The sequence below is a fragment of the Fulmarus glacialis genome, unplaced genomic scaffold (genome assembly GCF_000690835.1).
Source record: "Fulmarus glacialis isolate BGI_N327 unplaced genomic scaffold, ASM69083v1 scaffold13979, whole genome shotgun sequence".
Classification (NCBI taxonomy): domain Eukaryota; kingdom Metazoa; phylum Chordata; class Aves; order Procellariiformes; family Procellariidae; genus Fulmarus; species Fulmarus glacialis.
Window position 1 is genome coordinate 1 of NW_009232711.1, and position 27832 is coordinate 27832.

The 27832-nt window shown below is 40.3% G+C and overlaps 2 protein-coding genes across 2 annotated transcripts; one reads left to right on the plus strand and one right to left on the minus strand.

Annotated features, from left to right (window-relative positions):
• Positions 1–451: 451 nt before the first annotated feature.
• CLNS1A (chloride channel, nucleotide-sensitive, 1A) lies at positions 452–11146 on the plus strand (the record flags this gene model as incomplete). The annotated part of the gene is made up of 7 exons (XM_009585030.1): positions 452–617; positions 1678–1814; positions 4152–4262; positions 5406–5516; positions 5973–6146; positions 7723–7807; positions 10524–11146. Coding segments are annotated over 6 exons (767 nt in total), but the record flags the coding sequence as incomplete, so codon positions are not given.
• A 3638-nt stretch (positions 11147–14784) lies between these two features.
• On the minus strand, positions 14785–27591 carry AQP11 (aquaporin 11). The gene is made up of 3 exons (XM_009585029.1): positions 26997–27591; positions 21409–21525; positions 14785–14932 (listed from the first exon to the last, which is right to left on the minus strand). Exons 1-3 carry the CDS (start codon positions 27589–27591, stop codon positions 14880–14882), a joined length of 765 nt encoding a protein of 254 aa, XP_009583324.1. The 3' UTR covers positions 14785–14879.
• Between the last annotated feature and the right edge of the window lie 241 nt (positions 27592–27832).

The following is a 27832-nucleotide window of genomic DNA, read 5'->3' on the forward strand; positions in this document are numbered from 1 at the left end:
GGCTGGTTTCCTGCTGTTATTAACGACCGTGGTTCTGTGAAGTCTCTCGTGTCGCATTAATCACGTGGACAGTATGTTCTCACAAGGCAGAAATCAGTTAGGTTATTCTGGAAGGTGTTATCTGAGCTCTTTATAATTTTCTTTAAATTTTCCCTGCGTTATACAGTTCAGGAAGACAGCTTGTTGATTAAGGCAACGTAATTTTCTTTACCTGTGGAAAAGTGCTCTAAATATAATACATTTCTTTTGTTAGAACAAAAACGTCATCTAAAGCATGCACGGAGGAGTGAATTGTCTTTTAAAACCTTTAGACTCTGAAGTGTTTATAAAATGGGTAATGTTATTTGAGGGGCTTTTGCCCCACCTGAACTTGTTAGTGATGTTGCGTTCCTCTTGGAGAGGAATCTCTCTGGAATTTCAATTACTGTTTTGTTTGGTTGTTTGATTGCAGATACAAGGGCTTCTGTTCGAGCAGCTTCTGCTCTCAACATGTATAAAGTTGAGTTTCCTTGTAACTTGCTTTCAGTAGACTTTTGTGTGAGGCGCGTACAAGTCTGCCAGCTTCTTCCCAACGTGTTTCGAGCGCGTCACAGAGCTTTTACCAGAGTCACTTGCCGGTAATGAATAGAAAACGCCAGCGTTTGCAGGAGTGTCGTGCTGTGGGAGAACCGGGTACCCCGGAGGACAATGTGGCTTTGGATCCATGTACTGACTCTACATCAATAACTGTAAACATTGAGAATTGGCCGATCGAGGTGAGGAAAGAAATTCCTCGCTCCCACTGCACTAGCTCTTGCTCTCAGACTGATTTCCCGAGGCGAGGAGTCTTCTGTGGCCTTTTCATTGGTTTTGTCCCTCCACAAAAACTTGGGAACGCTGAGTTTTGCACGTGGTGGAGGTCTCGCTTTCTGTCCCTCAGTATTTCTGTTCACTGTGTGACCTCATTGATCACAGACACCCAAAACTAGCTTGAGTTTGATTTCTCAGCTGCTAGAAAGACATTTATCTTTCTGATATGAAGGAGGTAGCAGCCCAGTGGCGACAACCTGTGCTGTCTCTTGCTGTGGTTAGGGATGAGAGGGAAAATATGGGGAAGCAGAGGTTATAGCACATAAGTTGTGAGGAGGGAAAAGCCATAACCCGGCTTTGTTAGCTCTGCTGATCACAGGACAGGTTGTTTTTCTACAATACAGGCTATACCCACATCAGATCTATAATCCTCCAGAAATTACGATCGTGACTTTCCTTTCTGTGTTCTCTTTATCTTGAAAAACCCCAGAACGTTTGAGAGTTTGAGTTATAAATCACACTCTGGAACCTCTGTAGTTATCTTTAGGATGATAGGTATCTACAGAGAGGAGAAAATAATGAGGTAGGGAGAGAATTTAGGGCTTTAGTGCAAACGTGATAAAGCTGAAACGTGTTTAGGGTGCTCAGATTCACATTCCTTCAGAAAAGGTTTCTTTTACCTTCAGCCATCACTTGATGTGGTTGCAAGATCCTGTTAGTGCAGGTCCAGGACTCCGTATTAGCAGAGAGTAGGGTAAATGCCTTGTCCAGAATTACTCTTTTGGGGTTGGTTTGCTTTTCTGCAGGTGTGAGTCAGGTCCCTTAGATTCCTCTGTTAGTTTCTAACTTGTCTCTTTCCCCCCACTCCCCCCACCCCTTCCATGTTAGTCGCCTGTCTTGGCTGGAAAACTCCGGAGTTGGCTTCTCCTTGGATTATCCCACCATAAGTTTACACGCCGTCTCCAGGGACCTGAACGCCTACCCATGGGAGCACTTGTACGTCATGGTGAATGCCAAATTCGAAGGTATGCCTGGAGTGTCGCTTAGTGTTCCCACGCAGTCCTGAGCGGCATGATTTCTTCTTCAAAAAGAGTAAATTTTGTTCTTAAAAATTATATGCTTCATTCAAGTAATAGCTTGTATTTTTGTTTTCATTTTCCTGAAAGATAGTTATTTTAGAAGTATAGCTTTGCCCTTGTTTAGAGTCACTTCTGCTCTCAGCATGTGCACACGTACAGCTGGAGCCGCTGAAATTCGGTTCTCTGCTCTCTTATACTCATTTTAAGCAATTTAGTTCCTCTGCAGTCTCCCTGTGATTCCAGCTGAGGTATCGTTTTTGCTTTATTGAATTTATGTTAATGTTGGTACCCTCTCCGGGCTTTATGAATCCCTGTTGTTTAGCCTGCAAGCTTTCATTCATTTTCTCCCACAGCTTGCTAAAAAAAAAAACCACACCAGACAATAGCTCATGTTACCAGGCTTAATGGATCTTTGTAGATTTCCCACAAAACCAACCTTTTGATCATTCTTGCTTTGACCTAGAGAAAACAAGCTTTCTGTTTCATTGTTTGTATGAAGATTTTCTACATTTTTGATGTATCAATTTTTTTTTCTTCTGGCAGACCTGTTGATATTTTAAGTGTGTCATAAACTGCCATCTCAATTGAAGAGTAATGAGTGTTAAGTCTTGAGCAGGTCTCCTTTCCCCTTTATGCCTACTAGTCGTTGTAGTTAAAGGTTAAAATCTGGCATTTGATTTTTCTTTAAACAGTCTATATACTGAAAGTACTGACAAGACTCTGAGGAGGCAGAGGCGTTTCTAAGCTATTAATACTCTTCATTATTTCCTTCTCTCATGTTATTAATATTCTCTGACAGCCTATCACTACAAATAATAAGAGAACGTGTACTTACACTTCTTGGTTCTTCTTCCTCATTTTCCTTTGTGTTTATTTTGAGGTAAACTGAGCCTAGTCTGAAGAAAGATATTGTTTACAGCTTTTAATTCATTCTAATAATGGTGTTTGAAAATAGGAATATCCTGTGATAGTTTTTATCTATAAATCCTTAATAGACTGATTTTTGTAGGGGGGTTTTTTGGGTGTTTTTGTGTTGGTGGTTTTTTTTTTCTTTTTTTTTTTTATTGCAATATATGAACTCTGGCTACAGTAAATCTTCTACAGCAAGTAGAAGATTTGTTTAGTTTTCAAGTCTATCTCTGGCCCGGGATTTTAACTGCTGAATAGTGTTAAACCCAAACCTCTCCACTTCTTCAGCTGCAGGAGTCTTCATTTCTTAGTTGGGCAGGGTACATTTTGTTCTTCCTCTGAAAGTTTTTGTTGTGCTCTCTGTGTGTATGTGCCTTATCCTCGCCCCTTTTTTAGAAAAAGGCAGTCAGAGGTTGACTTCACTGAAAACAAAGAGCTGCACTTAGCAGTAACAAGCTGTGCCTGCGGGTGTCGGTTGGAAAAGGATTGGGTAGCTTCCTTGGACACTTCATTTTTTGGGGCAGCTGGCTGGCAGCTTCTTGGCTTCTTCATATTCTTGATGTTGCCAGTTTTGCATGTGATAAAAGCCACTCTCAGTGGAACAGCCTTAACTGTATTCCTCTTTTTCTCTGGAAGATAATTATGCACTTTTGATGCTGCTAGTGCAGTGTCCCCAGCCACAAAGTGATGAACTGTAGCCATCTTCTTTGTGGTTTTTATATTTACAGAAAGTAAAACGTCACGTTGTTGCTTACTTATTCATGTATGTAGCGCACAGAAACCAGGAAGCACGGTTTTGCTCCCAGTCGTCGGTTTTGCTCCCAGTCGTCGTTGGCTCTGGGTGCACTTTCTACCTCTGACATTTGCTGGCTGGCTAGGAATGTCAGAAATCGAGTAGAGATCTTCTGTAAATGTCAGAGTCCTCTGTGAGGGGGCCACACTGGAACCCTGGAAGCTAGTTGGTTTTATGACAGTAGTGTTAAGGATCCGTAAAATTCATGTGATTTAAAAAATACATATATAGCATTGTGCAAGTAAATGATAATGATTGTGAAGTGTGGGTTTTTTGAGTACAGTTGTTTTTAATAACAATCAGGCAGTTTTCCTGAAGTACGCGAGTACATCATTTGACCGTTACAGAAATCTAAAATCCTAAAATTATTAATAGAGAAGTTTTCGTGTGCGTCGCAACTGTTGTCGAGGTACTGTGAGAGGACCTTATGTGTCCGTACTGTGGATGGGAGTGGGTTTGTTTGTGCCTCTCACAGGTTGTGTCCAGGTTTCTGATTTGATTATGTTCCTGAAAGAATAAACAAACGTGACTTTTTTGGACAAAATAAACACGTTTCTCTTAAATCTTTCAATTTCCTAAAGAAGAGGAGTCAAAAGAGGCTCCCATGGCTGAAGGGGAGGAGGAGGAAGACAGCGATGACGATGTTGAACCAATTGCGGAATTCAGATTTGTGCCCAGCGACAAATCAGCCTGTAAGTGAAGAGGGAAATGACATTTTAGCTTAAAGTCCTGGCTATATGTGGAAGACATCTCTGGTATAGAGATGTAAATGACGTGATCCTTTAGTGTCCTTCTCTAATTACTTGATTTCTGTGTGCTGAGAAGAACAAAGCAAATCGTTTTATCTTGCTTGAAACTGAAATATTGCAAGCAGCCACTTCTCAAGGAAAATTCCAATGTTTTAAAATAGAGGCTTTTAAGTATAAACACGTGACACAGATAACCTTACCTATATACATTTGCAGAGAACTTGTATGGGAAACATCTTTTTAATTACAAATTCAGTGATATTTGAGTCAGCGACAGTTTCATTAGGAACATGCTAATGTCCAGACACTACTACTGGAAAGCAGTTGTATCCCGTCCAGTGTGGAGCTTACAGTTGGATCCAAGTTTTAAGGATCTTATCCATTAGGTGCTGCAAGGAATTTTGTAGTGACTAACCACAGACTGAATTGTCCAGAGATAAGCCTTTATCATCAGTGAAATAATGGAAAAGAGCTCTTAAGAGGATAAAGCACCAGGCTGGATCTAGGAAACCTGGTTTGTTTCTTGCATGGCTGCATGGATGATGTTTTCAAATATTAATTCAGTGGTGGTTCTGGTAAAAGAATGTTCTCAATCTCTTTCATCACTCAGTCTGGAATCTCTTGCCTGTAGTTGTGGGATATTGTTGGAGAAACGAGGGAGGTTTTTCTCGATCTCTGCAACTCCTGACCGCCCTCATATATTCTGAGAAATGCTGTCTCTAGTATCCCTGTGTTTTCAGTATCTGGTCACGTCTATGCAGGACTGGAGAGTTGGTTATAAATCACCAGCTGTTTCCTTAAATTTCCTAACCTTGAAGCACTGGCTTCTTGATTTTTGACACGTGCAAATGGACAAATAATTAAGATACAGTTTAAGTGGGCACTTTTCACAGCATCCTATCTGAAGTTGCCCTTTTCCAGCTGAGATGGGAGCCCGGCTGCACAAGCATGGTTCCTGGGAGTCCTGGTCTCAACTGGTGGGAGATTTGTCGTTCACGGCAGCCGACTGAAAGCATTGGAAGTTAACTATTAGCACGTCTTTTTTTGACCGCTTGCCCAGAAGATAATTCTGTTTTGTTCATACAGTGGAAGCCATGTTTTCAGCGATGTGTGAATGCCAAGCTCTGCACCCAGACCCAGACGATGAAGATTCAGACAACGATTACGAAGGGGAGGAGTACGATGTTGAGGCCCACGGTTCGTAACAGTTGTTTCTTTTGAAATACCTACCAGCATTTGGATACCTGGAACTTCTCCGACGGTACCTGTCATGAGAATGGTTTGGTCTGTTAAGAAGTTCCTTGTCATCTTGCCTAAACATTCTTTATGCCATAGGCACAGTATAAAAACTCAGAAATCTGTAATTTAGCTGTCTCAAATAACTGGAATCCAGCAAAAACATTGTTCTTATTCTCAAAAGCCCCAAGACAAAAATATCAGCCTTTCCTGTTCCCAGTGGACGTGCTAGCACAAGTTCAGTGCCCATGCTGTGGTGGCACATCACTGAGTATATTCTGTAACTGATGTAAACAGCCTTTTAATCTCAGTCAGTTAATCTGTGCGTAACTCACCTAGCTGTTGTCCTGTTCCTCCACCCCTGCTTGATCCAGGCTCCTAAACTCAGGTCTGATAAACATAAAATTGTCTTTGCAGAGCTAGAACAAGGTGACATCCCGACCTTTTACACTTACGAAGAAGGATTGTCGCATTTAACTGCAGAAGGTCAGGCCACTCTGGAGAGGTTAGAAGGCATGTTAGCCCAGTCTGTCAGCAGTCAGTACAACATGGCTGGAGTGAGAACAGAAGACTCGATAAGGGAGTTTGAAGGTAAGAAATGCTTTTGTTTTACTAAGGAATATATGAAAGCAGTGGTTCTCCAGTCTGGCTAATCCATAAACACCAGGACGGAGCAAGTACGATGCTGTGGGAGATACCTTACCGCACTGTGCGCGTCAACAGCGGTTTTATCTTTGTTCACAGGTTATAAAAATGCCTGTGGCTCTTTGGGCAGCATATTGCCTGCCTGCATTGAGGGCTGCTGTGTTAAAGAATGAGGACCGCTGCATTAAGAATTCTTGATTCTTACTGGTGTGGTTTCCTGGAATAGTGGTAGGGTGAAGCTGATTTAGGATTAAAAAAAAAAAAATTTAACTTGTCAGTCTACGCTGGGATTAGGAAGCAGTTTCCACTTTAAACAGGTAGTAGTATTTTTCTTTAAAATACCCTAAATTGTACGTTAACAATTGTCTTTACAGAGTTCAGTGTGAATTCAGAATCATTGAAATACACTGGAACAGATTTAAAAAAAAAAAAAAAAATCTGCTTTTCTGAAGGATGCTGTCTCTTAATGCTGACTGTTCAAACATGTATTTAAGGAGTAAGGTTTCTTTTTGTTGGGGGAAAAAAGCTATCTCTCAGATTTTGCCTTTTCTGCGTGCTGTTTTCACTGGAGCAATGTATTACTTGAAAGAAGAACAGGGAAGTAGTTTAGTAGTATTGCTTCTTTTTTTGATACAAATCTCAGTGTTTTAGTATGGCCTGACATTTTTGAAGGATGAAAAATAATGCAGCTGTTGTGGATTTCTAGCTATCAGCTTGCCTAGAATAGTCAACAGAATAATAACTAATCTGTTCTGATCCACATAGATGATTTTTTAATCTTTATTTGCTTTGTCAGTTGTTCACAGGTTCTCTTTGTTCCACGAGTTTGAATAAATTTATATAATGTAAAGACAACCTTAGGTGATACACTCGTGTTTTAGCAGTGCCCTTCATTTGAAAATTTTGTCAGGTTTCTGAACCCCAAAATTTTGAAAATAAAAAGAAATTGAACGGCAAGTATGTCATGTGTGTCAAAGCCATCTTCATCAGTTTTATTTGCCTTCCTAATCTTATTTGTTACAGTACTGCTTCTTGGTTTGCTGCAATTATTAATATCCCAGGGCTGCTCAGTTTCAGAATTCTGTTATGTTTTGACATTGTAGCATAGAGCAATTGTTCCTTTTTTCAACTTTATGATGGCTGAGATCGGTTTCAGAAGAGGATCCAGCCTCTTTCTGTTGGAGCATAATTAAAGCTATTAAAGGGAATCATGCCATTTGTTACACTGAAACTTCATTTAAAAAAATGAAATAGTTTAAATCTGGTATTTAAGTCTTTTAATAAGATAGGGTGAGACAAGGTTGTAGGTGACGTCTTTAAGTGACCGACTGATAGAGCTGGAACAAAACCCACAAACTTAGGAGCCCATCAGTGTCGCCTTAGGCCGCTTTCAGAAGTTCAGCAAAGGAGTTTTCTGCTCTGGCCGTCTCTTGTCAACAGAGGGCACTCGCTGTCTTTCGTGTGATAACATCATCCGCATGCGAGCCTGCGGCGTTATGTAGCCTTGGCTATTGTTTTTCAGATGGGATGGAGGTGGACATAGCACCAGTAGTTGCGGGGCAGTTTGAAGACGCAGAAGTCGATCACTGAGGAGGACGTATGCTGCTGTAAGTTCTGTCTTCCAACACCAGTGCTTTCCAGTCCTGCAGAGCCTTCTGTCTCTGTCATTTGTGTAATGCAAATGATCCCAGATCTCCTACAGGAAGTATCCTGTGGTTATCAGGATGATGGTGATTTAGAGAAGGAAAAGGTAGCTGCAGTTATCACAAGTATAGAAAGATGTTCAATGATCTGTCCAAAATTGCTTGTCGGCGTCAACCATCACGCTGTGTGGGTCACCTGCGTGATGTGCCTGTCTGGAAGACAGGTCAGCCATTTGGTAAATTAAGAATTGTCCGCTCTCAAAGGCTCTTAGATGCTGATGTATGAACGCTGGAGCCATTGCTGGGAAATTACTGTCCTTAGTATCCGTTATTTCGCCCTTAGCGTGCAAGATTTCCCAGACCTTTCAAGGGGGCAGAACACTTCGCAGCGCTGCGAGTCCATCTCTTCCTTCACTATAAGTGGAGCAGGAACAGTTCCCGGTAAAGTTACCGAGCGATCTGGATGGGATTGTTGTCAGAAGTGCACAACTTAGGGACAACATCCTGCTTAGGTGGTTGTGCCAGTGTGCCCTCTTGCCTACCATCACCTGTACTGCTTTTCTCCTGTCAGTGGCATTACAAGATGTGCCAGCGTTTCATTGCTGACGCTGGGTGGGAGAGGAAGAGCAGCTTATTCTGGGACTGTGTTTGTGGAGACACACAGGCACAGCAGGGTTGTGATTCCACCCCTGCTTCAGCAATGCTCACTACTGCACAGTTTGCATGTGCCGCTGAAGTGGTGGTGCGTTGTCCCAGTTCTTCTGCCTCACTGGGAAGTGAGACTGCCAGCTCTCGCCTTGAAGTGGGCGCAGAACTATCCCACTTGAAATGCCGGAGAAAACAGTTGTGGGGCAGACAGCCAAAAGCTTGGGGGAGAAAAAAGGAAAGGGGCAGGGGAGGAAAGGGCCACAAATAGGAAAATGACACACTGAAAAAAAATCAATGAAAATGGGTCAGAAGTAGTTGGTTAGGGACTACAGTGTCACTGGGAGAGAGGCTGCAGTCCCTGAGAAAGGCTGTTGTGGAGAGGTGATGCGCATCTGCTTTCCTCCTCTGTTGCTTATTGTACTTTGTTGCTGTTAATACTCCTGCAGTTCTGAAAGTCTCTGAGTAGCCCTGTGTTCATTTACTGATCTCAACCACTGCCACTGGTCCTGCATTTGTATTTGTTGTTTGGTGTAAGAGCTCAAGCTTTTCTTCAGTTGCTCTTTCTACCCTGGGAAAGACTGCAGTAGAGAGAGGAGTTATTCCAAAAAAAGACAAGATACTGGTTGCCCCGCCACTGGACGGTTATCTTATTTGGTAAAGGACACATTTTAAAATTAAGGAAAACTATTCAGCTGTAGATGGGGTGACTCTTAGTGAATGGAAAGCTTAGCTCTGATGACTCCATCTCCAAGATGATTTTAGTCCATGGTTTATTAAAAAAAAAAAATCAAAAAACAAACAAAAAAACCCCTACATGCTGTTGAAAATTGAAGTTTGAATGCTTATTGTCCTGGTTTAAACTTGAGCAGGATTAAGGAGAGTTAGTGGCTGGTAGCAGATCTCTAAGGAGCCTGAAAGTGCTAGTGGAGGTGGTGTTGACTGATCTTCTAGCAAAGCACAAAAACACATCCTGTAAGAAGTAGTTTTGGTCAGTGAAGTTGTTCCTGCTGCTTACTCCGTGCTTTCTACGGTGCGGTGGGTGGCTGTGGGAGATGAATGTAGTGAAGTTCTTCCTGCTGCTTACTCCATGCTTTCTATGGTGCGGTGGGTGGCTGTGGGAGATGAATGCTGCGAGAGGTGACTGGACGGGGAGTCCTTCTGCTTGTGCTCATAAAGCTGAGGAGCTGATCCCCGTCAGGGCAGATCAAGTGATCTGCACGTGCAGTGTCAAGTGTTGCAATGATGTTGCTCCAGGTAGCAGTTTGGGATCTGTAGGTGTGATGGGCTTTTTTAAATAACCACCAGCTTGAGTGCAGTCATGTAATTTAAGTAAGTTCAAAAATCTAGGATATACGGCAGCAATCAACAACTGACAAGGACAGCTCTTCCAGGTCTGTGCTAATCACCCTGCTAACGAGTTTGAGCACGAGGCTGGCTTCGTTCTACACTTTGAAAATAGGGGCAGAGAGGGAGCGTGCTGTGATCTCGGTTCTTGGTGGAGCAGCTCAGCCCTTTCAACCTTCTGAACTGCAAAAACGATCTACAATAACATCTTGTTGGTGATCCTTTAGAGCAATGCGCTGCCCTGCCTCTAAAGCGATGCCCTTGTGGGATGTTGCATGTCACTGCTCGTTACCCAAATGAGATGTGACAGTTGTCTGCTGAAGCTCCTGGAAGACTTACTGACAGTTGATGTGGGATGTTTCCACTTGTCTTGTAATAAGCGGCGTTTTGTCTGTCACGTCACGAGGTTGCAGTAATTGTTCCGCAGCAACTGGTGTGTCTGCGTGTAGTGGTGCAACGGGGTCTTCCAGGGCACAGGCATACAATTGCGGATTGTAAACGCATGCTGTCCTTAGCTGACCCGAGCTTAGATCTGCTGTCAAAGGCAACAATGCTCAGCCCTTCTGAAAATTAGAGGGTTTGCAGTAAAGTGCTGTCCTCTGTGACTGCAAAGAACGGATAGCTACTACTTTGTAAAGATTATTATTTTAATGCCAATTACGTAAACTTGGTGTCTTGTATCTTTCAGATTCCTCTTGTGGCACTTCCAGAATAAGCTGTAAAACTGAAGGCATTGCAGTGACTATCGGGAGTTAACCTTTCTTTTAATGACCTAAACTTAGACATCTAGGTCTATAAATGCTTTTATAGATGTTTAAAACAGGGTTTGACATTTGTGACCACTATGGGGTTATTTAAAAAAACAAAACAAACAAAAAACAATAAAACCTCTTGCATCTAACACTTGAATGGGGCTAATCAGGGGTCATTTCAAAGAAACGTTTGGAGGAATTCTAGGACTTCAGAAATAAAACTGTAAGTAGAACAGAATTTTAGATTGTCCTAGGATTTTCCATATTTTTGTACATGTTCATTGAGTCGGTGGAGTGGAATGGAAACAGAAATGTTACAAAGTTCAACTAAAAGGAAATAGGGTCGGCTAAGGATTAAAAGCAAAGCTAAATCTAACGCCCCTCAAGTAACTGCTTTATCAATTCAGTGCTATCCCTTTCATTTCTCTGAGAGCAGGGTGTGGGTGGTAGAGGAGATGGAATAAAGTCTGTAAAGTCCTGAAAAAGAGAACTGTTTTGTGTCTTTGTATTAAATGTTAACAACATTGTTAAATAAACTAAGATTTTTGTATCTCACAACTAACTCTGTTGCAGCTCTCAGTCCTTTACTTTAGCAAGCGGCTGGTAACTCTGAGCGGACATCCCTTGAGTTTTAGCGCTCTTTTCTGTAACAAAAAAGTCCAGTGAAGCCATTTTCATCATTTACCTGGATGTGAGAATAAAAGGGCAGAATATTTGCATAGTGTGCCTGTAAGACAGAATTAGTCTGTGACACATCCCAAATTTAGGAACCCAGCTTTAGATTGCCAAGAGCTCAGTCCTGATGGAGCTTTTACTGTTTCGTCTCTCTGCATGGTGGTGTTTTTGCCACGGGGCAATGGCAGCAAATTTCGGGTTTCCCCCCCCCCAATATTCAAATGAAAGTCTGATACTAAACTTGTTCCACTTTCATTTGATTTGAAATTGACTTGTGAATTTTTTTCAATATAATTTATGTTGGTATATGAACAGTTTTCTTTACCAGTCCTTCACTCTTGGAGTAGTACTGAGTGGTCCTGCCCTGCTTAGCACATTGGGATATGGTTTGGTTTCAAGGTGTGTGAAAATTATAACCACTCTTTGTTGAATATTCATTGGGAATGCCAGTCAAATTAGTGATGATTTAATAGTGTTGTGAACTATTGACATTACGAATAAATGAAGTATTTAGCAAGTTATGCAACAAGACATTCTACAAGAATGTCATTCCTAGACCCTTTATGTGCATATGTATATATATTTATGTAAATGTAAGCATGTTTTTGTTAGGGATACAGAGTAACAAAGGTGGGTACAGAGTGATGCTTTAGTTTTTGCACTGGGATTTGGAGAATCTTTGTATGGTGAGGCTTCGGAACAGCAAAGGAGTACTTAAACTCTACCAAACACCACAGTTTAGAAAAGAAAGCTCATGCAATTCTAAATCACTGTTCATCGTTAAAATCGACTAATTTTTTTTTTTTTCCCCTGGTGTAAATCTTAGCTGTTGGAGTGTGATCTTTCTATTGTTTTTCATATCAAACTGCAGACTATCTGTCACATACCCTGGCAGACGGGCACAGTTTAACCTACAGGGCAGCTGTCCTAAACTCAGCTCCTCTCAGTACTGTCACACTACGTCCGAGCAGTGGGAAGCTCCCGAGGGAGAACTTGTTTTGTACCAATGCAGAGCTCCAGGAGCAGACATTTTATGATGCTTCCAGTCAAATCAATGGAGCAAGATTAATTTTGGTCAGGCGGAAACAAACCTGGATGAGCCCTGAAGGTGGTGTTGAGAAGTGTCTTGGGTGGATTTACAGGTTTTATTTTTAATAAAACTTTGTATTTGAGCTATGTCTTAGCTAACTTCATAAGCATTTGCTGCTTTGAGTGTAAAATACTGATTTTTGTCTGTACTACCAAAACCAGTTAAATTCTTCAGTTCCTAAGTTGTAGTTTTCATTCTTTCTGCTACTTTTTTTTTTGCTTTTCTTTTGCCTTAATTTAGCCAGTTTAAGGTTTGTCCATTTCTTGGTCATTTTTTTTTTTTTTTTATTTCTACTTCCAGTTGCTATAAATAGAGCAACTAGTTGTTAATCACCCAGATTTGTACCAATTTTTTTAAACTATATGTTATGCCAAAATAAACAATGTAGACATACAGAAGTCAGATCTGACCTCTCTGCTTTATGGACTTTGCTTTTGCAGGCCATCGAAAATGACGTGGAAGTAGGGCCTCTAATCTTACAAATCTTGCCTGCCTGTAGGTTTGTATGTCTGCTTTCTCTTTCCCCTGGCTGCCTGTCCTTATGCTCTGAGGTTATTTTTGAGACCTTTACCCTGTGGGCCTCATGGGCTCAAAGGTGACATGCAAATCAGTTCATTAGGTAAGGCTCATTTCCGTAAGAAATGAGGCTAAAAACTGGGCTTGAGTACTTCACCTTTACTGTAAGGTATGGATCTGTAAGGTATGGATCACTTTAAAATAGGTAAAAGGGATAAAAAGCAGTAAAGCAAGAAAGTGACAGGTAGAAGCCTCCCAAAACATCTGCTTTGGAAATGGTATATGGTATAAAAGTACATTTCAGAGGTCTCGTGCATCGGGTTATCTGTTCTAGCAGCCCTCCGTGGGGCAGATGAATGTAAAACCAGCTAAAGGATTGCATCTCATCAGGCTCGCAGTGTGGTGGTGTGTAGTCCTTGTCGTGAAGAGTTTTACCAAAGATAAGTTTCCTTTAGTAGGCCTACTCACACTAGAATCAAAGTGCTGCTGAACGATAACCCAGCAGTTCCAGTTCTTTTCAGTGTATTAGCAAGCTATTTATTTTATTTTAATGACTGAATACAAGGTCATGGATTACGACTCTCTTGGATGAAAAGCATGTCCAAACAATTGATTTCATTTTGCAGTATAATCTTAATGTACCTTGGAAAATTAAAACGAGAAAAGATTTTATTGCACCAAGTAAGAAATTATATGAAAGTATTTACTTCTCGAACTCTTGCAAAAAAGATACCTGACAGCAGTAGCTGTTTAAGACTGGGTTCATAGTTCTACTCTGAAAGAAAACCTGCCCGATTCTCTCCCTTCCTCTCAGAATATGGTCTGCACGGTGACTTAGGTAATGAGTAGAGGGGCCTACTACTGGGATCTTTGTAGAACTTGTTAACCATCTCTCCTTTCAAACCTAGTAACTATAAAGTGAAAAAATGAATTTAGTCTTAGATTTGAAAAATATATTTTGGAATATAAAAAATTAAGAGGCATCCAGAAGAAGAAACCTCATTCTAGAAACAGAACTTCAGAGGATGGTACCTATCAGTGCTCTTCACCTCAGCTAATGCTATAAAGGGCGTGTTTTGTGCCAGTTTGGGTATATAGCTTTCCTGTGGTTTTAGCTCTTTTATTTATTCTCTCATATTGCAAATTCATTTATTTCAAGAAAAATACCTGATAAGAGCTACATGAAATCAAGGACAAATGAAGTTCCATGTGATTCATCCCTATAATCTGTGTCTATTTTACTATGTGAAGAGACAGCAGTAATCTCAGATAAAGTAGGGTTTTTTTTTTGCCTAAAATGCACTTTTATGTGTGTCTACAGAATTCTATGGTACTTTATTACTGCTCTTTCCAAGCAAGACAAACACTCAATAGACTATAGTGAGACAGGATGGGGCAGAGCCTTCTGGAAAGGAAGCGAGGGTTACTTACCTGCACTCGGGTATTATTAAAATATGCTGGTTCTACAGACTTTTACTTTTGGAGTAGGGTACCTCTAGAATAGAGCTGTGGAGACTCTTCTGGGGAGTAGTGTAGACTTTCTTCCTCTCGGAGGTATGTATATTGCAAGTAGGAATATGATGAGGTCACTATAAGAATAAAATCTTCAGCTCCTTTTTTGCAGGTGCCTTCTATGGGAAGAAATCCAATGAAATCAGACCTTGAAAGGACTGGGTGTTTAAAATGTTTTGCATGCTGTTGTAATAAAGATCAGCAAATGGCACTTATGGCTAAAGTGACAAAGTTTCAATGTTTTAACAGTCCTTCACATTCATATGGCTTAACTGAACATGTTGGCAGGTATTCTCGAAATCCCAATATGCTATTACAAAATAAGTATTTGAATACAAAGTTGTAAGTCAAATATTTCAAACATGAAATCTGAAAATACAACTGAAAGGTGGCATGAAAGTCGATGTCAACAGTTCTGAAAGCTTCATGTCTGCAGATGTTGAAAATATTTTTTAATGTAGTACTGATAGATTTCAGAATTTTTGTCTCAAAAAATGTCTCAGGATATCCGAGGAAGGATTTCATCCCATATAAAAGCCACAAGTATTGTACCTGAAAAGAGAAATTACAGAAAGGACCTTTACTTAAATGTATTTGAGAAGGACACAGTACTGGTATTGAAAATAAACATTATGTTCAAGTATTTGAGTGTCTAACACGCAATACAGCTGGGATTGCAGAAAAATGGAATTTTCTGTCGAAAGGGCTAGAGGCAGTCAGTACTTTTTGCAAACACAATCTTTTTCACGAGGAAAGCTTCAACAGACCATGCAAGTGATCCTTATGACTTAATGATCTTGTTTTTCTTTGTATATTTAATGTTTTAATTCTGATCTGTATAAGCCAAGCCAAAGGCAGAGCAGTTTGACCAGGTGAATCCAATGTGCACCCTCCTATGGCTGTATCAGGCCTCCTTTCCTTGTAGCTGGATGTAAAAATGACTGAACCAGCAACTAAACCTCCATTCCTCAGCTGACAGGATGAGGCTGAGTTTGCGAGCAGGGTGTTTTGATAACTGCATTGGTATTAGGTGCTGCAAATGAGTATAGAATAGTGGTGTTTTTTTGAAGATAATTCTCATTTAGAGTTTATTCTGAAGCTGAAAAATAAAAGTTAGAGATTGTAGGCTCTATGAGAAGGGCACCTAAATACAGTATATTAAGACCATTTTTTTTCTCCTGGAAAAAAATCAGTATATTCTGTTTCAAAAAGGGATTCTGGTTGAGAGCATTTCTCACCCATTGCTTGTATTTTATGAAGCTTCCTAGACCACAAAAATGCATATTGGAAGGGGTCTCTAGTCCAATCTCCCACTTAGCACAGGACTATTGCCTATGCTAGTTGGGTCAGTGTCCCAAAAAACCTCCACAGATGGAGACTGTAGCACTTCTCCAGCTAACTTGTTCCACCGTTGCTGCACCCTTCTTCTGAAAGTTTTCCTGGAGTCTAATCTGGACCTCCCACGCCACAATTTGTGGCCTTGCTGTTGTTACATTGTCTGCCAATACCAAGAACAGTTGATCTCCATCATCCTTTGAAGTACTCTTCAAATAACCATTGACTGCTCTTAAGTCACCCTTTCACCTCCTGTTTGTCAGCTTAAACAAGTCCAGTTCCCTCATCCTCTGCTCACAGATCAGGTACTCCAGGCCCTTCACCATCTTGGTAGTCCTCTATGTTCTCCACATTCCTCTTGAACTGGGGGACTCCAGACCAGGCAATGTTCCAGACGCCGCCTCACCAGCGTTGAGCTGAGGGAGACAATAACGTCCCATAGTCTGCTGGCCACAATTCTCTGAATCATGTGGTTTGTCTTATTTGCAGAGAGAACAAACCCTTGTAACAAACTCACATTCAGGCACGACTCATTGAACGTACTGAGGAATATCAACTCCAATACTGATACTAGCATACTCTGCATGTTACTGGCCATCAATCAACCAGATGTCAACCCATTGATTATTACATTTTGAGGTCAGTGGTTTCGACAATTTTTATTCCATCTAACAGTCTTTTTGTGTGACCCCCTACTACTTTGACTTTCAACTAAGAATGCTTTGGGAGATGGCGGCAAAAGCCTTACTAAAGTGAAGGTACACTACATCCACTGCTCCCGGCTCATTCCCATAGACATTCATCTCATCACAGAAGGCAATCAAGCTGGCTGAGCATGGATTGCCCTTGCTAAATCTGCGCTGACTGTTCCTGATTGATTACCTTTGTGGTTTTTACATAGTTGGAAATGGATTCCAAGATGAGATAATCCACCATCTTCCCAGTGACTGAGGTGAAACCAACTAGCTTATAGTTCCCTGGCTTCTCCTTCTCCTCCTCCTCTTCCTTGAAAGCAGGCACAGTATTAGCACACTTCCAGTCGTCAGGAAGCTCTTCCAGCTGCTGTAACTTCCCATAAATGATGGACAACAATAACGTTGGCCAACTCTACCTGCATTTTTAGGTGAATCCCAGTAGCGCCAATGGATTTGCATTCATCCAGCTTCTCTGTTGTTCTTACCCTGTTGCTCCCTCACTATTTATTGCCTCCTTTCCAAAACCTTACTGTTTTACACAGGGTTTGGAAGCAAACTTTGCTTGGGAACACTGCGGGGGGCAGAGGGAAGAGTACCTCAGCCTTTTCCATGTCACCCATCACTAGGTTGTCTCCCCCATCCACCAATGGACCCGCATCTTCTCTAGATTTTTTTTGTGATTAGTACATTAGTAACCCTGTATGTCCCTAGTCTTAGTTCCAACTGAGCTTTGACCTTCCTGATTTTGTTCCTAAGTACATGTGCAAAGCTTTTATACTCTTCCTTTGCTGCCTGTCCCTGTTTCTACTTCTTACATGCTCTCCTTTGTTCATAGGGAAGCTCGTTGTCTAGCCAGCAGGGAGAGGCTTTGTGTCAAAATTCCCAGTCTAACTACACGACAGATTGTTCCTGCACATCAAAACGTGTTACTGAGCTCTCGGTAAGCTTTTTTGAAAAATCACCTTTCCATAGGATACTTCTGCCATTTGTGGCAGCTTCCGAGGGAATTATTACTGACCTAGCAATTCCCTAAATAAGCAGAATTTTGTTCTCCTGAAGTCCAAACAGGTCTGCTATTTACTGAACTCTTGTGAGGACTACAACCCAGGTGGCCACATTCACCACCAGTTCTTCCCTGTTTGTGAGCAGGTCAAGTACAGGATTACCACTCACTGGCCCTTCAGTGTTTGAATTAGACTTGATTAGTGAGAGGTTTCTAGGAACTTCCTGGATTGCATTCACTCACTGCATAAGGGTTTTGCTCTGTTGGATGATGTCTGCATAGCTGAAAACCCCTAGAAGGACCAGTAGGAGACCTCTGCTTGTTGTTTGTTGAAACCCTCCTTTGCTACCAAGTCGCCAAGATGCTGATCACTTCACTGCACATGGACTTTCAGTTCTGGTTTCTTTGCTAAGCTCCACGCTTAAGTGTACTGAACTTGATGGAAACCTCTGAACACCCTCTCCTCTGAGCAGAAAGGTGAAAGTTTCACCTGTAGCCTTCTCCCTTGCTTACGTCCTCCATTTACGTCTACTGCTAAGCAACTTTTGTGGCACTTATCTTCTATCCTGATGGTGAAAAAACTTCTTCTAAGGAACAGTATTAGTCTTTCTGGTAAAACTGATCTAAAGAACTGGACATTGATTCTGTTTTTATAGTGTTAAAAACCTAGCAGGATGCTAAGCTGGCACTGGTCCAGGAAAGAGCATCCCCTTTTATTGCCCTCATGTTCCGTATCTTGTCACCAACTCTTGCATTCATAGCTGCCATCTCCCTGGTACCGAAAAAGAAGCATTAGCTCGGTCCCCATCATTACTAATGGTATAATCACGCCTGGACAACTAACATGAATTCCTTTGGCAGTAAAACAGAAACTATCTTTGTTCCACTGCTACTCACTGCTTCTATGTTCACAGTGCAGAATTTAGGTCTGCCTATGCTAAGTCATAAACACTTGCTGACATCTATATTTACTACAGGAATTAGCTGTTTTAATACTACTGGAGAATCACCTTCACCAAATGTCAGCAAAGCCATTTTGAAAAATGAGTTCTTAACTACAGTTCCAAGATTATATTCATGAAAGACCATAAACCACCAGTAGATTTGTTTATCCTAAAAGAAAAATTCCACTTCCTCCTCCTCTTGTGAAGGTGATAATCAATCTTCCTCTTGTTCTAAGTGTCCTTTCTAAGAAAACTGTTTTAAAACTGTTGACGGTTAAGAACTTGCTTACGGCTAGATCAGGGTATCCATTATATACTGAATGGCCTCAGTCTCCTTGTCCTCATGGGCATTTGCTATGCCCATAAATGAGATCATATTGCACTTTCACAGGCAATTTGAAGTTCCATGGTATGCTAGTCCATGGTTCTGCATGTGGTAGTTATTACAGCAAATCACAAAAAAACCTAATAGACTCCTAAAAGAATTCGCCAAGATAAGAACAAAGTAATTTAACCATCTAAGATGCTGATGCTGGGAAAAGTGAGACATTAAATTAGCATAACACTATGACTCTGCCAGTTTCTACGAAGTCTGAAACAGTATTTCTACTGACACATGGATTCTGAAAGTAATTTTTACAACTAAATTTAAAATATCCCTTATCTCATCATCTACTTTTATGATTCTGCTCAGAGGTTCTTTTCACAAGAATTTTATTATCATCATAACAGGTAATTTTCCTAGATGCCTCATCATTTGGTCCAATTTTGGAAGAAAAAATTCTATTCCTGTTATTTTCTTATTTTCAAAAAGTGTCAGAAAATTTTCATGTTAGATTTGTAGATCTGCGCTCCTGTATTCATCAGTTCAATTTTCAAATATAACTGTCTCCTCTATACTTCCATCTCCGACACCTTACATTTGTTTACAACTCTTGGTTTGTAAGATAAGGCCTATATGTATCCATGAAGTGCCCTTCTTTTATAATGAGATATTTATATTACCAATAGACTACTTGGCCCTTCAGGTGATCCACAGACCTGAGATCTCTAACATAATGTTTCGCTACAGTACTAACACTGCACAAAAAGTGATGTGTCCTGAGTATTCACATCTTTACAACTGCTTGGTCTGGAGTTCCTTTCCCTCACCAATTAAGAGACAGCATTCAATACATTCTGTATGTATTTTCTGTATGTTAACTAACGATAAACCGCCGTTTATGAATTTTCACAGAAATGTAACGTTACTCTCTAACCACATTCTAATTTCCTCAAGTCACGGTTCCATTTGAGTTAACATCTGCTGATTTTCTTACTCAAGTCGAAATCACCTGAAGGTTTTCTGCAAAGCAGTTCTGCAGGAGGCATCTTGCTAAATAAGTAGAACATGGTGTTTCAGAATGCCTCCTGTTTCTTTAGATCACTTGCCAAAATATTAAATCCCAAGTACTTAAAACCTGGAAAACCTCAAAATGGTTATCAGGATGAAATCAGTTAATATACCAGAAAGCTAAACCTAATTCTGACAAATATCATGTGTTCTGTTAGGACACAGGTGATGTTCATCAGCTTTGCCTACGACATTTCATTAGCTACTAACTGGAACAGTGCATGGGCTTTTATCAAGCTTACTCTATTGTTCAGTCATCCTGTTTGGATATCTAATTTAACAAAAATACATTAAAGTGGATTTTAGTTAGACTAAAAAGTCTGTCTCCATTTTTGACTGACTGAGAGACAATGGAAGTAGAACATGCAGAGACATGAACTCAAACAAGAAAAAGAAGTTATTTGTTATAACTGGAGCCCTTTGAGATGTTTCCTGTGTGTGTTTCACATACTATTGTACCTTCATCACTGTTGTACCTTCTAATAGGATTAAGAGTCATGAAAGAACTCGGGATTAGCAGACTGCTTCTTTATATACCCTCTAAGCAGAAAGCTCAAGATTTGTAGGGACTAGCTGTAAACAATCAACATCATGAAGTATTACACGGAGCATTTCCATCTGCACACAACTAGAAGTTACAATCAATAGCTTCCAAATTAAAACCATAATTGAAGTTAGAAAAAATCCAGTTACTAATGTTCCTTATTCTTAAACTAAGAACAGATTGTTTCCAACAGTGATTGGGGGGAAAAAAACCCACAGAATGGGAACTGCGACGTTTAGACACTCTGGAGATAAAAAAGATTTGATATTTAATAGTAATAATTGAGAAAGCATATTTTAAGCATTTGTCCTAATCCCAGTGGATTTTTTTTTTTTTTTTTAAAATTAATCATCCCCATGTTCTCGCATACTGTCACAAAGCAAGACAGAAACTGCATGCTAACCAGTATGTTTCTCTTTGAACTTCATCAGGCTAATATTTACTTTCAGGTAGTCCCTTCTCCTTTTTAATATTCTGCTGGGATCTACAACTGGGCCTTTGGTCAGTGTGAGAATTTGCAGCATACCTCAAACAGGCTGGATTTTAATACCAAGGCATAAAGTCCCAAACAATAGGCAGCTTCGAAAGGATCACGCTCCAGAGTAAACAGCGGTTGGTTTATAACTAGCTAGTTAACCCTAACCTAAACAGTAACCTTTTTCCATTTAGAATTGTGCTGTTGTGTTTTTTTGGTGGCTACATTTTCTTGCTCAAAGTATCCCGAAAGTACTTAGACTTTGAACATGACATCTAAACTAAACAACTATATAACCTAATATGGTTGTTTCTTAAAATAAACTGATCAAAACAGTAGATACTATTTTGTGAATAAAACTGGTGTTTAAAACTCAGTATTAGATGTGTGATTCACAAAACAGAGTGTTATGGGTGCTCTACACAGAGCATTGAACAAGTTTAAAATACACAACATACATTTGCAAAATGAAACCATGATCCTGAATGACTTCTACACAGAAATTATAATTGACTATTTTCTGGATTTTATTTAAAGCAGAAAACGAGCAGACTATCAAATAAAGAACACCTATTTCCTGATTTTTGAACCATGTACTAAATAACACTTTCTCAAATACATAAAGTATTAAGAACTTACCTAAGGATGGTGCTATCCAATATACTAGTGAGTAACTCAAAAATTTGTCATAGAAACAATTTGCATGTAATGAAAAAGCCAATGCTGGGTTAAATATTGCTCCTGTGAGATTTCCACCTGCAATAAAATGTAAACAATATGAAATCAAACCATCTTTCTTAATGTTTATTTTAACTTAATATTGAAATGCACATACACAATACTACAAGAAATGCACACTCTGCAATAAAATGCATTAGCAGAAACCATTTGAACAGATTAATTCTTCTGAAGTTATTTACCAGATGATGTTTAACTGTTTAACTGTTTTCAAAAATGTTTTAAAATATCCAAAGCGTAGCCTGTAACTTCCTTTATCTCTTTCTAGCAAATACTGTTTGATGAGATGCGTTTGGCTAATGTTGAACGTTTCAGTTGATAAAACTATAAGGTGTTTTGCTAATAGTCTGTATCATGCTTTCAGAAGAGACAGAAATTACACAAATATTAGTAAACAAATACTGAGCTTTCATTACATCCCCATGTCGCACGTAACACATATGCAAGATAATGGAAAAAAACTGTCAAGCGCTGTTCTTGCTAAATTGACCTCTGTGCTTTCTTAATAAAACATTAATATTATCGTATCAATTTCTAGAACACTAAGATTATCATATGGTAATAACTTGCAGAAAAGCCTTCACAATCATTCTATACGTTGTTTGAAGAAAATAAAAGCAAACCTCACTCCACTCTCTTGAAAAAGGAAGCTTAAAGAAGCCGAACATCTTTCCTTGCCTCTGAATTCAGATGTAAATGAAGTTGCCTTAAACATTCTCTACATAACTAGATCTGAACATATTACGTTGTGGAGACTAAACTGTAATTACACTGCAGATGAACCTGGAGGTAAGTTTTTTAATTCTGACATATGTTGTTCCTCTCATTGCAATCCTGCAGAAAACAGCATCACTCATAGCAAAATTTTCTGTATTGCTGTACTAACCACCCCTTATCTGTTTTATCAATTAATCTATTCCCATAAAATATTATATAATTGTGTCTATTTAGTTTCTTAAAGCTTATTCTTGATTTTTCCCAAATAAGCTAGCATGAGCTTTGAATCTACCCTTTATACAAATACCATGCTGCTGTAATCCTCATTTGTTATGAGCATGTAATCATTTACCAAAAGTTTTAGTAAGGTCTTTGTCATTCTCCTGTATTTCTATATACTCATAATTTCTTTTACTGTTATTACAGTTTGGGAAGGTTTTAATCTTTGTTGACCTACTCAGTTTACTCTGGTTTTACACTTGTTCTCAACAGCAACTCAGATTTACTGTGCAGTCTGTTATTCTGCATGTTGACACATTAACAACTTCCACTGTTGCCAGGAAGGCCATCTACAATAATTTACTTTGCTTTAATCCATTTATGAGTTCACTGCTTCTGCTTTTATATCCGTAAACACACATTTAAGAGTAGAATTTCGCTCTCAGGATGCAGTTGCTCTTTCTGAACATTAAACATTAGACAGAGTTTTAACTGCTGTGTTTCTTCAATATTCATTGCTAGTAACTACTGGAATATCAACCGTAGGCCAAGGCCACTAGTATAATCTTATTTTAAAATATTTATTAAACATCTCAGTCTGTGTACCAGAAAAGAGAAATGATTTTATGGCAAAAGAAGTGTAACATCTTTGCTGTTGTACACATAAAAACTTAAAAAGGTGAAGTAATGTGTGCTCCACACAATGTGTGAGAAAGTAATTTAAACTTTTGAAATTACAAAAGGTAAAACCAAAATTAGGAAGAAACTTGGAATTAAAAATATGTATGTCACTTTTACCTTGATATGTTAGGCTCAGAAACATCTAACCAATTTCATACAATTCTGACTTCATTGTAATATTGCCTGTAAATGAAAAAGCCCTCAAAAGGTGTATTTTTTTCTTCCCCTAATTAAATATTTTCCAAAAGGAAACATCCAAAAATATTCTTTACCAACAGGTGTATGGTCTGCATCCTTAGCTTCTGAATCATTCCCTTAATATGCAAAGACATAATACTATCTTTTTCCTTCTATGCAGTAGAAGAAACACTGAATGCAGAATCAGAGCTTTTGTGTACAGTATGCACTATTATAAAAATTTGGTCTGTGTAAGTCTATATGTAAAAAAAAAAATCCAAATATTTTTAACTATGAAAAAGTAGAAGAGAAACTAAAGGGACAACTTGTAATTTTGAAAATACTGTATAATCTGATGTTATTTGTTGCAGTAAGTTGCATGGCATACATAAGTACCTTTTCTGGGGTACAGACAACAGTGACTTGCCAACATTTATTTTAACTTACCTTATTCAATCATATAAATACAATTCAATGTTTTTGAGCCCTGTATGTGTATCAATACATTTAGACGGGTGTAAGCCATAGGGATATGGCTATCCTTCAAAATTTTACCCAAACCAAATTTGATATGGAATAAGAGATATTCCTTCTTGCAGTTCTTTTTTAGACCGCAATCATTCCTCTCGCAGGATACAGCTTTCAAACATCTAGTAGAATATAATTCATGGAATGAAATATGATACACTATGTATGAGATGTTTTCTAACATTTCTGGTTCATTCATGACTCGATGATCTTAGAGGTCTTTTCCAACCTTAATGATTCTATGATTCTATGATTCATAACTGTAATAAACCCAGATCCTGAAGGCACAACTGATTCGGTTTTTAAAATCAGAGTATAAAAGGAAATCACTAGCATGAATTTTATGTCATAAATTTAATGCACCTTTCTGAGTTCTTAGCTAGAACACTGTATCTGTCAAATTAAAGTTTGAAAAATCATTATTCATACAATAGTCTAAACTATTTGTTATTTTTGTAGGAAAAAGGAAGAATGTTACCAGTTTGCCTAAATTAGCATTGCTTTGCCTAAATTTGCACTGGTTGCCTAGCCCTTTGTTGCTGGGTGAGCAAGAAAGATCCATTCCTCTTAAAGAAGCGCTCCAGTTCCTTATAAACAGTTAACGAAGAGGTGCAGAAGATTTCCTGAGAATGATCCATCCCGGCTAAGTTAAGCGTCTGCCTGTCTTCAAAGCCTGTAGACGAGCACTTGGCCTGCTGGAGGCCACTGTCTGTAACACCCGATTTGGAAGTCACTCTTCCTACTGTGTGTACGAAGCACCCTTTCTCAAACTGGAGGTGGAACAGACACGGCTAGGGCTATATGAGACCGACAGGATATACTGTGGGTGGTATATATGCACCAGACACAGTTTGTGGCCGCCTACCAGGCCCTTCGCTATTGCCTCAGCTACTTGGCATGCTGTCAGGAGGCTGTGCTGAGTGGCTGTGGGAAGGGGGTCCGATCAGCAGCCCTCAAAATGGAGGGGGCAGAAGAATGGAGGATATCCTGGGGAACGTTCCTATGTAGATGTGGGCAGAGGGAAAAAGGCAGCAAGAAAGGTCTGAGAACCTCTAAGGTGTCCTACACGTACCTACCTGACCTTCCACTGAAAAAGAGACCTGTTACAGCGCAAACCTGTGACGTCATCACAGAAAGAAATTAATAGCAGCAGCCTGCTCCCACACTTGTTGTATAATAGCTCAGTGACAGGAATCTTGGGTTTTACGCCCTCCTTTACTTCAAGAGGCTTCAATCCACATCTTAGGAGTGCACAGTAAACACACGCCTCATGACTACTGCAGGAGGAGGACGGTACTTTTCACCTCTCCTTTTGAAACTGAGTGTACAGCAAAGAGTGCAAACGTTAGGAAGCCTGGAGCAGAGTAAAAAGAAAGAATTAGATTTTCCACTAAGGAGGGGATAAAACTAGGTTCTGCCCTCTGGAATGCATACATATTTTTATAGTAGATTTGATTCTAGATTAAAAGAAATGGAAAATAATATGTCCAGGTAGCACAGGGTGTTCTGCACACGATACAGCACAAACTGTGCATGTGAAAGAGGCTGGGGCGCAGTAGGTCCGATGTTTCCTAGATGTACGTGCAGATTAATTGCACTGGATAGTCGTAATACGTGCAAGTTTATGACAAGGAAGGGGACTTGGTACACAGCCTTCTCCTGCTAGGAAAAGATATGAGGCCAGCTTGGCCAGCGACACTGGGCGCGAATTCTCTGCATGAAACAGCAAAGAGAAAGGCAATGTGACACGTATTATTTTATATGACTATTTGCTAAGCAGGAAAGGAATGTTAAGAATCAGGAATCCAGCTTTTTATGCTTGTAGAAGAGGTAGGATAATCTTTTGGCTTTTACTGAGCAATTCAGAAATATATTTAATGTGCTAAATGCATTGACACCTTGCCTCAGCCTTCAAAAACTAATTTTAGAAAGTAGTTCAAATTGCTAAGTTAATTCTCAAAATTCTCCGTGGGCTTCTTTTAATCTTTCAGGTATTAGCTAATTCCAGCTAAACATAATGAGTAAAGGGTTTTTTCATTAATACATCTGAAAATTCAACTGTACTTTATTCTACTGTATGCTATTATGTTAGATAGTATAATACAGTTAAACCTTTTGGACAAGATGCCAATGACATTCCAGATATTTGCAGATAAAACAGTGATCTCCCTCTCTCATAAATGGATTTGATAACTTCCTAGACGACTTCCTCTGTGGCGAGGGCTGTAGCACAAGCAAGGAGCTCCGTAATCATCTCTCTCACCTCCCTGTACCCCAAACTACAGAATCTCCTTCCCAGTACAACCCACTCCCTGCAGGGCAGTCCTCAAGTGACAAGTGACATAACTCTGGCACTTCACTGGGGACAACAGGGAGCAACAACAGTCAGCAGAAAGAAGTTCAGACTGACTCCCCTCACCTCCTCCTCCCCGCTGGTCCAGGGAGGCTGCGCAGGTGACAGTGTCCCTGCTCTGGGAAACATAAGGTGACAGTCAGGCAGGGTCAAGGACATGGACACACAGAGACAGGAGACTCTTGTAAATGCCATGATACAACAGGCACCTGATCTTTTTCTTCTTTTACATTTGGTTTCATGAGGTATTATTTTATCATTTCTGCATGCATTCTACAAGTAACCATTCCTGCAAAAAAAGATTTAACGTCGTTAAATAAACTGCACTGATATGAATTATGCATTATTTAAATGCCGAACTTCCATATTACCGGTCTGCACCCTGCCGTTGCACAATCAGCGTTTTTTTCCTGATGCAGACAGCGGTGCTCTCTTGCAATGCCACTTAGAAATCAGAGTACATTGTGTGGAATCTCTCACGCTATATAAAGTCGGATTATGAAACGATCCTTCACTGAGATATTTTAACAGTGTTCTGTGAAACTCTTAGCTGTATTTACTTGTAGATTTGACATCGTTTTAAATTCATAACTCATTTCATTCTTAACCCCACACCTGCCTGGAATCTAACGAGGCAAACTTCGTATGAACTCCCAATGAACTCTGCATATGCAGGACCAAAGACTTTCCTTGATGCATTTTTTGTTTTGCTCTAAGAAAAATAATTTGCATCTTAACACTTTTAAGAAAATAAAAAACCCTTTCGTTACAATTTTATTGCAGGAACAGAGGGAGGGGGAAAAAAAAGACTAACCTGCATACACGAGCATGGTGATGAGAAGAGCAATCAAATGGACTTTGTATTTGGGATTAACCCTTTCCACTCGAAGGATGGTCAGCTGGAAAACGACAGAAAAGAGCAGTTCTATGCAGAACGCCTGCATCTCTGTAGTCTGCATGGGGTTGCTGCAGCCCTGTGAGAGTGCTCCAAAATGTGGCTCTGCCATCTCCAGGCTCCAGATAAAGTGCATAAACACTCTGGCAAGCACTGCAGCCACGAACTGAGCGCCGACCTTGAGTCCACCCATCTTGACCGATATCCCACCGCCCCACATTGGCTGCAAGGTGCCACAGGGATTGCATGTGCTGCCAGTCAGAGTCAAGCCGTGCAGGACGGTGAAACCGTAGGTGAGAGTGAGGGCGGTATGCGGCTTCGGCTCCACATTGCCGAGCAGGCAGAGCTCGTTAGTGCAGGCGCAAATCTGGAAGGTGCTAAACATCTCCAAAAGAAAAGTGCAAAGGTGCTGGTGGAAGCGCAGCCGGCGGCGGGTTAATCTCCTGCACAGCCCCACTGTTACCATGATGCCGGCCATCAGCAGCAGCGAGGTCCCAACCCCACCGACAGCCATGGCGAGAGTTTCACAGGCCGAAGGACTCGAAGGAGGAGTTCACCCTGGTCGAGCCCCACCACCTATAGGGAGAAAGAAAGCGGGAGAGGTAGCGAAAATGACCACCCTTTCCCTTCGAGGTAGGAGCCAGCTTCTTTCCCCACTGGCTTGCAGTCTACGAGACGTCTGACTCACCCTCCGCTTGACGGGGAGCAAAGGGCAGGGGAGCCCGGCTTGACAGGGGTGAGGGCAGGGTGATCCC